General features: G+C 40.0%; 1 protein-coding gene across 1 annotated transcript in view; it reads right to left on the reverse strand.

Annotated features, from left to right (window-relative positions):
- Positions 1-16402, reverse strand: part of TLK2 (tousled like kinase 2) — a 147846-nt gene that overhangs the window by 25137 nt on the left and 106307 nt on the right. The window contains 4 exon segments of the mRNA XM_066262676.1: positions 2220-2301; positions 5400-5497; positions 6288-6354; positions 13342-13494. Of these exon segments, the coding sequence (XP_066118773.1) occupies positions 2220-2301; positions 5400-5497; positions 6288-6354; positions 13342-13494 (400 nt within the window).

Raw genomic sequence — 16402 nt, forward strand, 5'->3', positions numbered from 1 at the left:
CCCGATTCCCGTTATATAAAGTATCTAAAGTAACCAATTTCATGGAAACAGAAAGTAAGATTGTAGTTACCAGGGGCCGGGAAGGATAGAAAAGAATTGTTGATTAATGAGCAGAATTTCAGTTTTCCAAGATGAAAAAGTTCTGGGTATCTGTTTCACAACAACATGAATATACATAACTTATTGTGACCGTAAAAAAGGGTCACAATGGTGAATATTGTGTTTTTTAACCACAATAAGAAAATTACCAAGAATAAAAAGTAAATTAACCGTATCATTCAAGAATGAAAAATACAAAATAAAAACAAAGAAAGCAGAAGGAAAGAAGGATTCAAAGCAGAAGTTAATAAAATAGAAAACAAATCATACAGTAGATATGATCAACAAAACAAAAAGTTAATTCTTAAAGGGGGAACAAGAAAACACTGACAAATCTGACCTATCAATCATGAAGAAAAAGAAATAACTGAGGAATAGGTGATAAAAATATTTTCAGAAAAATTAAATTATCAAAACTGACTTCAGAAGAAAAAGAAAATCTATGGTAAATAGATCAATATTTATAGAAATAACTGAAAAGGTGATCAAATAGTTTTCCTCTAAAATGACACCTACCCAGGTAATTATGAGTCAGCTCTAACAAACTTTCAAGCGCTGACAATTCCTATATAATGCAAAACATCCGCCCTGGCTGGTTGGCTCAGCGGTAGAGCATCGGCCGGCCTAGCGTGTGGAGGACCCGGGTTCGATTCCCGGCCAGGGCACACAGGAGAAGCACCCATTTGCTTCTCCACCCCTCCGCCGTGCCTTCCTCTCTGTCTCTCTCTTCCCCTCCCGCAGCCAAGGCTCCATTGGAGCAAAGATGGCCCGGGCGCTGGGGATGGCTCTGTGGCCTCTGCCTCAGGCGCTAGAGTGGCTCTGGTTGCAACATGGCGACGCCCAGGATGGGCAGAGCCTCGCCCCTGGTGGGCGTGCCGGGTGGATCCCGGTCGGGCGTATGCGGGAGTCTGTCTGACTGTCTCTCTCTGTTTCCAGCTTCAGAAAAATGCAAAAAAAAAAAAAAAAAAAAAAAGGCAAAACATCCAAGGATATGGGAAAAGAGAAATTTCACAACTCCTTCTAGGAAAACTATGACATCAAAGTAGACAATGCTGCTTATACACAAAAGATTAATATGGGCCTGCCCCACTTATGAACACACATAAAAAACATGAATGAAATACTAGAAAATCAAACACAGCAGTGCACGAAAAATATTGTTATAGTTCTAGAAATGAATAGTAATGACAGTTGCACAACATTGTGAATGTACTTAATGCCACTGAATTGTACACTTAAGAATTGAAAAATTTTATGTACATATTACCACAAAAAAATTTAACAGTAAAAAAAGGGGAAACCAGTAGAATTAGTTTTTACTGTTTTTTTTTTCCCTGAAATGGAAACTAGTTATTTTACACAAAAGGTTTCCTATATATAAATTCATGTGGGTATAATGTAAACCCTAATAGTAAAGGCTACACATTAGAAAAGAGGGAATTATCAGGGATATGCAGTAAAGATCACTTAAAAAACCAATTCTGTATTTAAAAAGCTGGGTGCCAGAAACATCTAGAGAAATTTAAGGAGGCTGTGGCTGGTGAACATGTTATGGATCTACAGCTATATTTAATACTGGCTGAATTTTTCATTTAATAAAAATCAACTGGAGGCAAGGAGCCTGTACTTTGCTGACCAAACTGAAGCACTCTACCCAGGATACTCCTTCAAACTGCCAGCACTACTAAACACTGTGACTCAGAAGAGAGAACATCAAAGATCAGTTTTCAAATAAGAATTAACTATAAAACATATATATTTTGTTAAAAATTTTTTATGAAAATAAAGTAACACACACTCATTTCTAGCAAATGCAGATGAGGCAGAAAGTGCAGAACAAAAAAGAAAACCACCATAATTACACTACCCCAGAAATTAGTGTTTTTCCTTACTGTTTTAAAAAAAATCTATTATTTATTTTCAAACGTGAAAACAGGGTAAAATATTGTGTCTTGCTTTGTCACTGAAGTTTATTAAAAGCAGTTCTCCTAAACACACAGGTTCCTAAAGTTTTGATCAGTAGATATAAACCCACAGTTATCACTATTCTAAATGTTCTCCAAGTTGGTAATTATTAGTAATTTAACCCTCAGTCTTTGTACCCAGTTTCTTATACTTACCTTGTAAACTTCACTGAAACCTCCTCTACCCAAAAGATGTAACAACAAATATCTGTCATTTAACGTCGGATGATCTTTAAATCTGTGAAAATAGGGAATACATAACATCCTGAGGTCAAGGACTACACAACCTTCCAAATTTGCAAAATTTCCATTGTATTTAACATGTTATACATATGACTATAGCTGCTGCTGATAGTTCTATAATCAACACCCATATAGCCAATTCTGAGCATAAACTAAGTTATGTAATTCAAAGATACAGCATAATTACAATGAATAGCTTTAGCTAGCTGTACAGCCAAAAGATGTAGGTGCCAGTCTCCACGTAGCCACAATCAGACCTGGGACTTTTGCTGGCCTCCCTCCCTTTTTTGCCCTATTATAAAGTGATGGGGGTAGACTACACTAGATCAGGGATTTTCAAATTGTGTTACGTGGTTCCTCCAAACCATTACATAACTACATATAATAAAATTCCAAGATATTGTACATGGCCTTAAAAACGAATATGATTGCCTGACCAGGTAGTGGTGCAGTGGATGGAGTGTCAAACTGGGACACGGAGGACCCAGGTTTGAAACCCCGAGGTCGCCAGCTTTAGTGCGGGCTCATCTGGTTTGATCAAGGCTCACCAGCTTAAGCCCAAGGTTGCTGGCTTGAGCGGGGGTGGTGGGGTGGGAGGGGTGGTGGTGTCGTCACTTGGTCTGCTGTAGCCCCCAGTCAAGGCACATATGAGAAAGCAATCAATGAACAACTAAGGTGCCACAACAATGAATTGATGCTTCTCATCTCTCTCCCTTCCAGTCTGTCCCTATCTGTCCCTCTCTCTGTCTCTGTCACAAAACCACCCCCACAAAAAACTGAGTATGATTATAAAGTGAGTCACATGTTCTATGTGCATTCATTTTCTCTCTAAAGACAGGAAGTCTTCATGATATAACTGTTAACCCCATGTAGGATACCACACTGTGGTGTTTTCTAAAAAGACAAAGAAATAAGAGGTTCTGGCAAAAATAACTTCAAAAATATTTCTACCTAGCTCCTGATCTTAAATAGCCGCATTATTATTCCTGAAATTATTTTGAGAGAGCAGCATGCCTGTGGAGAGAGATGACATTACTGTACAATAATTAACTTTGGAATCAGACAGATCCAAGTTTAACTCTTTGGTCCACTAGTTATGGGTCCTTGGTCAAGTTAACTAAATTTTTCTAAGCCTGTTTCCAGATCTATGCATTGATGACCTCTCTCATCAGATTACTGTGAAGACCAAATGACAAAACACAATGGCACTCAGCACAATGACTGATAAAGAGAGAGTGCTCAGTAACAGCTGTTGCCTGGCACTTTACAGAAAGAAAAGTCCACGGCTCACACTGGCTGAACAAAAATACACAAGTTGTAGCTATGTCAAAAAATCATGTTTCAGAATCCAAAATATGTGGGAAGGAACAGATTACAGATAGAAGCCATTTCCCACTTGCTATATACTTTTCACAGATTCAGTCTCTTAAATGACTTATAAACAAAGGTGGGCCTTTATCTAAATTAATATGCTGAACTTAAGAGACTCTTACTTAACGGCCCTTAAAGGTCTTTCAGAAACCAGGGGTCATCTCAATTATATTTCTACAACACCATGTTGTCACTCACCCTTCCCTTAGTAAGGCTCTGTAGGTAAATCTGAATACACAGTGTATTCCAACTATTTTCACTACAAGTTATATATTGTGTTAGTGACCTCTTCTTGTTTTATTGTACAATACATATTTAATATATAAATCTAATATTTATATATATTTAAACTAAACAAATCATAATTTTGTTCATAAAACTATATTATATCCTACAATAGAACCAAATACACCATAAAATCAATTTATCAAATTTATACTAAACAAAAATATTCTTTTTTTTTTTAAAGTTAATTTTTTTTTAATTTTTTTTTTACTTTTATTAATTTTTAGAGAGGAGGGAGGGAGAGAGAGAGAGAGAGAGAGAGAGAGGAGAGAAGGGGGAGGGAGGAGCAGGAAGCATCAACTCCTATATGTGCCTTGACCAGGCAAGCCCAGGGTTTCAAACCGGCGACCTCAGCGTTCCAGGTCGACGCTTTATCCACTGTGCCACTACAGGTCAGGCCAAAAATATTCTTAGACCAGCAATTTTCAACCTTTCTCATCTCATGGCATACATGATTACTAAAATTCTGCAGCACACAAAAAATATATTTTTGCAGGTCTGACAAAAAAATTAAAAATATATATATATATATAAATTCACTCACACCAGACAGCTATTATTGTGCTGGCTATTGTATTTTTTTTTTTTTTTTTTTAATTTTTATGAAGCTGGAAACAGGGAGAGACAGTCAGACAGACTCCTGCATGCGCCCCACCGGGATCCACCCGGCACGCCCACCAGGGGCGGTGCTCTGCCCCCCAGGGGGCGATGCTCTGCCCATCCTGGGCGTCGCCATATTGCAACCAGAGCCACTCTAGCGCCTGAGGCAGAGGCCACAGAGCCATGCCCAGCGCCCGGGCCATCTTTGCTCCAATGGAGCCTTGGCTGCGGGAGGGGAAGAGAGAGACAGTGAGGAAAGCACGGCGGAGGGGTGGAGAAGCAAATGGGCGCTTCTCCTATGTGCCCTGGCCGGGAATCGAACCCGGGTCCTGGCTATTGTATTTTTTAAATTTGACAATCTAAGGGAAAAGAGGCCAGTGCCCCTGACCAAAGAGTCACGTACTGCATGGATTCCTGTGACACACCAGGGTGCCATATAGCAGTGGTTCCCAACCTTTTTTGGGCCACAGACCAGTTTAATGTCAGAAAATATTTTCACAGACCGGCCTTTAGGGTGGGACAGATAAATGTATCATGTGACCAAGACAAGTGTCAAGAGTGAGTCTTAGATGGATGTAACAGAGGGAATCTGGTCATTTTTTAAAAATAAAACATCGTTCAGACTTAAATATAAATAAAACGAAAATAATGTAAGTTATTTATCTTTCTCTGCGGACCGGTACCAAATGGCCCACAGACAGGTACCGGTCCATGGCTTGGGGTTGGGGACCACTGCTGTATAGCATGCTGGCTGAAAACTGCTGTTCTAGACCATTCAATTCATGTCAGAAAAGTGCTCAGCAGTCTCCAACCCCACATATCCCCAAAATTGCTTACTGTGAATTATCTTCATTATGTATCCTTTTTAGTTCCCTGATATGTAGATTTCTAACCCTTTCTAGCCTTTCCAGCTCCGCCTGGATCTCTGCTTCTTCCTAAAGTGAAAAGGAAAGAAATGGCTCAGAACACAAGAAATGTTACCTTTTCAAAATCTCATTTCAAAACAAGAGCAGACATCTCTCTCATGAAAAACTATAGGAGGATGTTTAGCATTGAAAAAAAGTTTTAAACTAGATTTTCTGTCATAAAAACCAAGCCAATAACAATAAATAAAATTCAAACTATGATTACAGTAGGAAAAGAGCCCTTTCCCCCCTTTCTCTCCGTTCTATGCCCACTCCCCCAATGTAATCAGTGTTAAGTTTCTTGTCTAAGTTTCCAGGAAACTTATGTGCACATAAATAAAGGTATGCAATTTTTAAAAAACAAGCATCAGGTTCTTTATCTGTTTCTGTTCTGCAAGTATGGGTTATATTTGGTGCCTTAAATTCCATTGATTTAAAAAGATTTGAGAACCTCATTGGGAAAAAACAAACAAACATGAGCCAACAGCAGTTTATTAAATGCTTATTGACCACAATCACCATAAACAGCATCCACCAAAAGTATATGGGTGGCTAAATTAAAGAGATGAGCAATCTACATATAGATACTTCTGTGAACACCCTCAGTAACAAATTCTCTGTAGGTGCCTTTGTGTTATAACATGGTTGATATAATATCTTTACTTCTTAGCCAGTTTAGGCAAACAATAAGAGCTGGTATGTGATTTAAAATATCATGAGACTTACTTCTGCAGATAGGCAACTAATACATTTGCCCAAATAAACCAACTTGCTTCTGAACCATATATAAAATAAAAACTGCATTTCTCATTATATTTACCTTTTTAAGATGACCTAATCTGAGTTTGAAGATTTCTTCTTGTTCATGGTATTCTGCTAATGTTAACCTGGAAAATAATGGTAGAAATTTCAATAAATTATTTAAAATCATAATGCACCTATTTAAAGAGAAATGCCAAAGCATGCAATACAGTATATTCAGTCTTAGTTAAAAATGACTAAAAGATAGTTTATCTTGCAGTTCTTTGACATAACTTTTTTGATTTATCATGTGATGTGAAAGAAGGACTTCAAAGGCAGAAATCTAATTTGTAAAAAATGAAAAAATAGCCTGACCTGTGGTGGCGCAGTGGATAAAGCATCAACCTGGAATGCTGAGGTCGCCAGTTCAAAACTCTGCACTTGTCTGGTCAAGGCACATATGGGAGTTGATGCTTCCTGCTCCTCCCCTCTTTCTTTCTTTCTCTCTCTCTCTCTCTCTCTCTCTCTCTCTCTCTCATACTCTATACTCTCTCCTCTCTAAAATGAATAAATTAAAAAAAATTTTTTTTAAATAAAAGAATAAATATGCTCCAATTTTACTTTATTTATATTAGTTTTTGGGTTTTTTTTTTTTTTTGTATTTTTCCGAAGTTGGAAATGGGGAGGCAGTCAGACTCCCGCATGTGTCCAACCAGGACCCACCCAGCATGCCCACCAGAGGGCAATGCTCTGCCCATCTTGGGGCATTGCTTTGTCGCAATCAGAACCATTCTAGCGCCTGAGGCAGAGGCCACAGAGCCATCCTCAGCGCCCGGGCAAACTTTGCTCCAATGGAGCCTTGGCTGCAGGAGGGGAAGAGAGAGACAGAGAGGAAGGAGAGGGGGAGGGGTGGAGAAGCAGATGGGTGCCTCTCCTGTGTGCCCTGGCTGGGAATCGAACCCGGGACTTCTGCACGCCAGGCCGACACTCTACCACTGAGCCAACCGGCCAGGGCCTATTTATTATATTAGTTTTGTCCCAAATATTACTTAGATGAAAATCTTTTAGGAGAGGTAGCTAAAAGTTGTATGACTAAATTTTTTTTTAAAGATTTTATTTATTCATTTAAGGAGGGGGAGGTGTAGTAAGCATCAACTCCCATGTGCCCTGACCAGGCAAGCCCAGGGTTTCAAACTGGTGACCTCAGCGTTCCAGGTCCACACTCTATCCACTGCACCACCAACAGGTCAAGCTGTATGTCTAAATTTTTTTAAAGGGCAAAATAAGCCAATAGATTGGATTATTTTTGTTAACTCTTAGACCTTGATACTATAATAACAAAGAAAAGAACAAGAGTTGGAAAGAATCCAGGATTCAGAATTTGAGGACTAGGGTTCAAAGTGCAACTTGGGTCATGTAACTTTGGGCAAGCAACTTTAACCTCTTCAGTCTGTTTCCTAAATATGCAGCAAGTAGTAACACCTACCTAACAAAGGTGTTGTGACAAATAAGAACATAAAAAGAATGTATAATTTGTGAAATGTTATTTAAACACAATTCTCAAAGGGCTAGCTTAATGGGTAATCACTGTTTCATGTTTAACTTCCCCAGTTGAGCCCTGTCTGGTTTGGGAACAGAGGAGGGTAGGGGTTTGACCCTAAGTGCTGAAGCAGGCCTCTCTGGTCAGCAGGAAAAGCATGCCAGGGGTAAAGCTGAGCTGGCACCTCAGGCTAGGCGGCCAAGGTGGCAAGATGTTTGTGGATGAGAGGAGACTGGCTCTGGGACCTCCCTCTCTTAGATCTCTCAGACTGGGGCAATGGCGGTGGGGTGGGACAGGAGACACAGACCACAGGGAGGGTAGTGGCCGGTGGCCTAGCCTGGGGGTGGCTGGGTGCTCCTGGCACCAGTAACCCAGTTTGTTCCGGAAGCCTCTGTGGTTACTACAGAGGTGCCACTTGCTAGGAGGACCCAAACTAAACTCCCCTCTTTTCCTGTTTCTTTTTTTTAAAATTTGTATTAACTTTAATTTGTGTCAACATGAATTCAAGTGTCCCACTAAATATAATACCCTCACCCCCCACTCTCTTCCTTTTTCTTAAAGGACCCACGTCTGACATGTTAAGGAATCTCCTGTTTTTCTGGTAAATGGACCTGTCCGCATCTTCCCGTCCTGTGGGAATTCTTGCAGAAATACCTCCACATGAAGAGCTCTTTCCTTTTGTCCACAAAAATATACAAAGAGGCTAACTACCCCAATTACATGCTCCTATCTCAAGAATGAGCATGTATATATACTTTTCCTCTTCATATTCTAGAAGCATACATATACATTTCCAAGTTTTAGATGTCCCTATTCAGATGAATTCTGAATAGCAGGGGAAAGAAGAAAGAACTATCTTATCAACCAGGAAAGGCTATAAAACAGAGCTTTTGAGATCTGACTAAAATAAAGAGTAACAACAAGAAGACAAGAAGGAATACACCCATACTAGGGCTATTACAACAATCTCTTCATAGTTGCAGAAATACCTGTATTTATAACTTATTACTTCATATGACGCTAAATAAACAAAGAAATGAAAAACTGTAGCTAAGAATTCTTTCTCTGCCTGAAATAGGTTCGATACCAGGAAAGGATAATGTGACTCATTCTTAAGACTCTAGAAGACTGTTTTTGGCTCCTGGCCAAAAAAATGAGCCAAGTCCCTGATATTCTAATTAAAAACTGGACCGAATGCCTTCCAGCTTGGATTTTACACAACACTCCAGATGGCAGCTATTTATTGACATACTATTGGCCTAGGCTAAATTCTAATTATTGTTCTATGGCAAGGAAATAACCTACGCTGCCTTTTTTTTTTTTTTTTTTACCCATGCCTTCTTTACACTCCTAAGCTAATGGTTTTTATATACTAGAATTAAACAGTTTTCAAGTAATACTGGAGGAAGAGTCCCTTCACAAAATACATAGAAGAAGATAATAATGAAATTAATGTGTACAACATTTGCCTGAAGAATCTTTCAAACCTGGGCTCCTACTTAGATTTTTTTTTTTTTACAGAGACAGAGAGAGAGTCAGAGAGAGGGACAGATAGGGACAGACAGACAGGAATGGAGAGAGATGAGAAGCATCAATCATCAGTTTTTCGTTGCAACACCTTAGTTGTTCATTGACTGCTTTCTCTACAGCAGACCGAGTAACCCCTTGCTCTAGCCAGTGACCTTGGGTCCAAGCTGGTGAGTCTTGCTCAAACCAGATGAGCCCGCGCTCAAGCTGGCAACCTCGGGGTCTTGAACCTGGGTCCTCCGCTCTACCCACTGTGCAACCGCCTAGTCAGGACCTACTTAGATTTTTTTAAAGAAAGTAATTTTTATTTAGAAACTTGTTTTAAAATATTTAGAACTGTAGGAGTGAAGGTTTTTATTTTTAATTTACTGATTTGAGAGAGAGAAACTCAAAATCGATTTTGCACTCATTTATGCATTCATCAGTTGATTCTTATATGTGTCTTGACTGGGGGTGGAACCTGCATATCAGGACCATGCTCCAACCAACTGAGCTATCTGGCCAAGGCCAAGTGAAGATGTTTCAAAGCATATTCACATGCATACTTTTATCACTATACTTAATGTAATTATTAGCTTGTTCATCTGTTCATTTTCCCTAAATAAACTATAAACTGCTGTGGCTGGGGCTATATTCTTTAAAACAATTTTTTTAATTAATTAATTTATTTATTTTAGAGAGAGAGAAAGAAAAATAGAGACAGAGAGAAGGAAAAACACTGATTAGTTGTTCCACTCATTCATGCCATCACTGGTTGATTCCTCTATGTACTCTGACCAGATATCAAACCTACAACCTCAGCATGTCGGGGCAATGCTCTAACCAAGTGAGCTACTTGGTCAAGGGTTGAGGCTGTGTCCTTTAGCTCTATATCTCCAGTGTCCAGAAAACAGCTGTGTATATAATAAGCATTTAATATAGATTTACTAAATGAATGTCAAGGAAAAGGCTCCACCCATCAAGTACATAATGGGTAAGGACTGGTGTTAAACCATCTTTCTCACTGGGATGAAGATATATTTCTGGAATGTCATGAACTTTTTTTTTTTTTTTTTTTACAGAGACAGAGAGAGAGTCAGAGAGAGGGATAGACAGGGACAGACAGGAATGGAGAGAGATGAGAAGCATCAATCATCAGTTTTTCGTTGTGACACCTTAGTTGTTCATTGATTGCTTTCTCATATGTGTGCCTTGACCACAGGCCTTCAGTAGACTGAGTCACCCCTTGCTCGACCCACCAGCCTGGGCTGGTGAGCTTTGCTCAAACCAGATGAGCCCGCACTCAAGCTGGCGACCTCAGGGTCTCGAACCTGGGTCCTCCACATCCCAGTCCGACGCTCTATCCACTGCGCCACTGCCTGGTCAGGCTGTCATGAACTTTTAACAATGGTACAATAAAAGTTTTATTATACTTGAGGTGGATTTTGGGTTAATATGTTGTTTTTTTTAATTGCTTGACTCTAGAGAAACAGAGAAGGGAGGAGAGAGAAAGAGAGAGTGAGACAGGAGCATTCATTTGTTGTTCCATTTAGTTGTGAATTCACTAGCTGCTTCCAGTATATGCCCTGACCAGAAATTGAACCCACAACCTTAGTGTTTTGGGACAATGCTTTAACTAACTCAGCTAACCCACCAAGGCTCAGTTAATATATTTTTGTGAACTGACTTGGAAACATAAAAGGCAAAAGACATACCAGTTTTAAAAAATCACACAATATTATTATCTGCTATTTGTGGCTATTTTAGATCTGAAACTTCTCAAGATTCTTTTTTTTTTGTTGTTGTTGTTGTTTTTTTCATTTTTCTGAAGCTGGAAACAGGGAGAGACAGTCAGACAGACTCCCGCATGCGCCCCACCGGGATCCACCCGGCACGCCCACCAGGGGCGGTGCTCTGCCCCCCAGGGGGCGATGCTCTGCCCATCCTGGGCGTCGCCATATTGCAACCAGAGCCACTCTAGCGCCTGAGGCAGAGGCCACAGAGCCATGCCCAGCGCCTGGGCCATCCTTGCTCCAATGGAGCCTTGGCTGCGGGAGGGGAAGAGAGAGACAGTGAGGAAAGCACGGCGGAGGGGTGGAGAAGCAAATGGGCGCTTCTCCTATGTGCCCTGGCCGGGAATCGAACCCGGGTCCTCCGCACGCTAGGCCGACGTCTCAAGATTCTTTAATCCCACAATGACAGCTTTACAAAAATTATTTTCCCCCTGACAAACCAATGTAGCCACTATAGATATACTGATTACAATACCAGTGATTGTTTCTATAAAAATATTATATAAAATTTTTTCTTAATTTCAAATATCTAATTCAGAAACCAACTTCATGGCTACCATCAAGTCTTTAGATATTGCCAACACTGTTACCTGTAGAGCCTTTGTTTCCTTTTTAACTTGAAAGCAACTTAAAGATGATGACTTAAATGTCTTCAAGATAAGCATAAATAATTTAAATAGGTAAGTAATATACAGATCTTATTTCCCTTGCCAATTCTAACTGGTAGTTCCTGTCTAGCTGGCAAACTACATATAACCAGTGGGCCATTCAGCTTACAGTAAATAAAGTTTTATTAGAACACAACCACATCCATTCATTATGTATTGTCAACAGCTGCTTTCATGCTATTCTGTTGAGTAGCTGCAACAGACACTCTCTAGCTTGCAAAACCTAAAGTATTTACTATCTGGCCCATTATAGAAAAAGTTTGCCAACTCTTGTCCCAGAGGAAGATTCTTTTAGTGGTGAAGCCTGATCTTGTGGTGGCATAGTGGATGGAGGGTTGACCTGGAATGCTAAAGTTGCCAGTTCAAAACCCTGGGCTTGCTCTCTCTCCCTAACTCTCTCCTCTCTCTAAAATCAATAAATAAAATCTTAAAAAAAAACAAAAAAAAAAAACCAACCCTAAAAAACGGTTCTCTTAGTAGTCAAGAATTTGATAATCAGCCCTGGGTAAGTAGCTCAGTTGGTTAGAGCATTGTCCTCATATGCCAAGGTTGTAAGTTTGATCCCTAGTCAGGACACATGCAAAAATCAACCAGTGAATACATAAATAAGGGGAATAACAAGTCAATGTCCCCCCCACACACAACCGCTCTCTTTAAACCAATTTAAAAAAAGAGAGAGATTTTGGCTCTGGCCATTGGCTCAGTAGATAGAACATCGGCCCGGTGTGTGAATGTCCTGGATTCAATTCCCAGTCAGGGCACACAGAAGAAGCGACCATCTATCTGCTTCTCTCCCCCTCCTATCCCCATTCTCTCCCTTTTACCCTCCTGCAGTCAGTAGCTAGATTGGTTCGAGCTTAGCCTTGGGCACTGTGCATGCAGTAGTTTACCTCACTATCTCCCTTCCTCTAACCTTAAAAAAAGGAATTCCACGATCAAAGAGGGAACTCGGACATAGGGTGAGGGTGGAAAAGAAAGGCATCTATGCTCAGGATATTCAACCCCACCCAACATGTACTAATTATTGACTGACAGTGTAAAAGAGGACTTTACCGCAATTTAAGACACTGGTGTTTTCCTTAGGTATCACAGAATAGGAAAATACAGACAATGTCAAGATTTGGCTTATTGGGAAAATGTCCTTTTCCTAAAATAATACCTATTTTTTCTTAGCTTACTCCTAACTTTGTGGTTATTAACTAAGTGCTCTTTAGACAGTAAAGATCATTTTTCAGTTGTACATTCTTCAGCCTGAAAATATAGCCAGGTAATCCCCATAAGATGATATCAATATACCATAACCTAGAACCAACCACACATAAGCAATTATATCATTTGAATATCACATACTATAATAACATCATATTTATTGTAACACTGGCCAAAGATGATGATGTCAAGTTAAGTAACATTACTTCTCCCCCTCATTCAAAACTCCCCTAAATAAGATCAGGACTAAGAAAATTAATATTATATGATGAGCAAATCCATTAATATAACTAAAAAGAACGCTTAAGCTCTAACAATCTCCACAATTTATCATTTTTTCCCAGTGGCATTCAACAGAACATTTGTGCTTTTGGGGAGAGCGTGGTATCTCACAGTTCACATCAATAAAGAACATACGTTTCATTTTCAGCTCCGTTCGTCTTGCTTTTCCGCTGTTTCTGCTCGTTGGTTGCTGGAGGGGCCTGTCCCATGGCAGGAGGTTTCCGCTTTGCTAACATTTTCCGTTGTCTTTCAATTTCTTCCCTCTGTGAATTTATCCTTTCCTGTTGCCTAGATATAAAAGACATGGCACAGAAGAAGCAAGTAAAAAAAAAATTAACATGGCTAGAGAATACACACAAATATCTTTGTCATCTACCTAATAAACTTCAGAAAAAATAGCCCTTCAAATTAAGTAGAGATTTGATTTTAACTTCAATTTGAAAGAGCCAAGTAACTGATGGTAGAAAGATTTTTTTAGAATGAGTGTGCTTTAAGACACTGGGTATGATTATTCTCAGAGTAGAAAAGTGGGCAGGGAGGAAAACTGAAATTTCTATTGTGACCTTATTTTCTGACTAAAAGGAAGAATTTTCTGATTCCTTTTTAACAGTTAAAAAAACAACTTTCTGGTATAAAACCAGTAAAAATCTGTATTTACATAAGAAAAAAAGTACAACAGGTTCCAAGTACCTTTTTATTTTTTATATTTGGATTAAAGTGTCCTCAAATTATATCTAGAAAGATACATATTTGAAGGATTCTAAACAAAGTAAAAAAGATTTTCATTTACTCTAGTCTAAGTGAGCCATTACCATCCCCAATCACTCCCAGTTACTAACATGGAGGAACCTAAATTAAGTTTTTAAAATTAAGTACATTCAGGAAAAACACAATCAAGTCTTGTGACTAGTAAAAACTCTTTAAGGAATGGTATATTAAATGAATAAAAAACACATATAAAGACTCTTCAGCAGACATCTAAGTAAACATCATTACCATTGACTATTTTCTAATAAGATGTCTAATTTTTCTATGGTAAACAAGTTTACGTATTAGGAATCAATACAAATAAATATAAGAAAACTACTCTCTCTTGTGTATCCCACCACCTAACAGATATTAAGGTTTATAGACTTGGTATATAAAAATATAACAAAATTTGGAATTAGCCATTTATTTAACAGACTAAAACCTTCAAATCACTTGTCATAGTTGACAGTCAAATGCTAGCTCCCTTCTCCTCTAACATACTTCCCTATCTCCTTTTCTTGACCCAATTTCATTTTTGCAGAACAGAGTTGTGTGTGTATGTGTGCGTGTGTGTGTGAGAGAGAGAGAGAGAGAGAGAAAGAGAGAGAGAGAGAGAGAGTCAGAGAAAGGGACAGGCAGGCAGGAATGGAGAGAGATGAGAAGCATCAATTCTTCTTTGCGGCTCCTGTTCATCGACTGCTTTCTCATATATGCTTTGATGGGGGGGGGGGGAGCTACAGCAGAGGGAGTGACTCCTTGCTCAAGACAGCGACCTTGGGCTCAAACCAGCAACCTTGGGCTTCAACAAGCCAGCGAACTTTGGGCTCAAGCCAGCGACCATGGGGTCATGTCTATGATCCCACACTCAAGCCAGTGACCTGTGCTCAAGCTGGTAAGCCTGCACTCAAGCTGGATGAGCCCGTGCTCAAGCCAGAGACCTCAGAGTTTCGAACCTTGGTCCTTGGTGTCCCAGTCTGACACTCTATCACTATGCCACCACCTGGTCAGCCTAATTTTTAAACCTATTTTAAAACGAAATCTTTTCTACCCTCTTCCCTGAACACTGTAGCTGTCAGTCTCTAGACCTTTTCCAGATTCAGTGTATTTTCTTGGAAGAATGGCAACCAAAAATGTAAGACTATATAGGGCCTGGCCGGTTGGCTCAGTGGTAGAGCATCGGCCTGGCGTGCATAAGTCCCGGGTTTGATTCCCGGCCAGGGCACACAGGAGAAGCGCCCATCTGCTTCTCCACCCCTCCCCCTCTCCTTCCTCTCTGTCTTTCTCTTCCCCTCCCGCAGCCGAGGCTCCATTGGAGCAAAGATGGCCCAGGCGCTGGAGATGGCTCCTTGGCCTCTGCCCCAGGCACTAGGGTGGCTCTGGTCCCGGCAGAGCGAAGCCCCGGAGGGGCAGAGCATTGCCCCCTGGTGGGCAGAGCATCGCCCCTGGTGGGCGTGCCGGGTGGATTCCCGTCGGGCACATGTGGGAGTCTGTCTGTCTCTCCCCGTTTCTAGCTTCAGAAAAATACCAAAAAAAAAAAAAGTAAGACTATATATACTCCAGGGTAGATACCCATAATGCAATTTATGTTGTCATAACTACCAGGGCAATACTTTAATTAGGGTTAACCTAATCTGCAAATAACTAATCATTCATCTGAATACAATTCCACTGGCTGGGTTACTGATTAGTTGTCAATTTAACAACAGAATGGAAATTTTATTTGCAGCCTGACCAGGTGGTGGCACAGTACATAGAGTGTCAGACTGGGATGTGGAAGGACCCAGGTTCGAGACCCCGAGGTTGCCAGCTAGAGCACGAACTCATCTGGCTTAAGAAAAAAAAAACAAAAAAAACCTCACCAGCTTGGACCCAAGGTAGCTGGCTGGAGTAAGGGGTTACACTCTGTCTGCTGCAGCCCCATGGTCAAGGCACATATGAGAAAGCAATCAATGAACAACTAACAAGTCCCAACAAAAAACTGATGATTGATGCTTCTCATCTCTCTCCGTTCCTATCTGTCTCTATCTAACTCTCTCTCTGTCCCTGTAAAAATAAAAAATTTTGCTTGTCTGAAAAAATCTTTACCTATCATTAGAGATATGCCTCTCTTTCCAAAAAATATATATAATAATGCATGGCTTGTATTTCATGGCTTGAAAACACTTTGGATTGAGACAGAACATTTAGGTAAATCACAATCCTTCTTCTGAATCAATCAATGTCCTTAAGGAAAATAATTTACCTTCTCTGACCATGAGTTTCCTAATTTTAAAAAAAAGGGGTAAAAATAAACATCTCTAGCTCATTTCAACCCTTTCAGGGGCCATTAGTGAAGGGCACTCTGAACTTTCTGGGGATAACCAGACAATACAAAGTTTAAACTATAATCTATACTGGGCTACTGGAATGCTACATACAGTGTGTCCGTAAAGTCATGGTGCACTTT

The sequence above is a fragment of the Saccopteryx bilineata genome, chromosome 2, assembly GCF_036850765.1.
Source record: "Saccopteryx bilineata isolate mSacBil1 chromosome 2, mSacBil1_pri_phased_curated, whole genome shotgun sequence".
NCBI lineage: Eukaryota > Metazoa > Chordata > Mammalia > Chiroptera > Emballonuridae > Saccopteryx > Saccopteryx bilineata.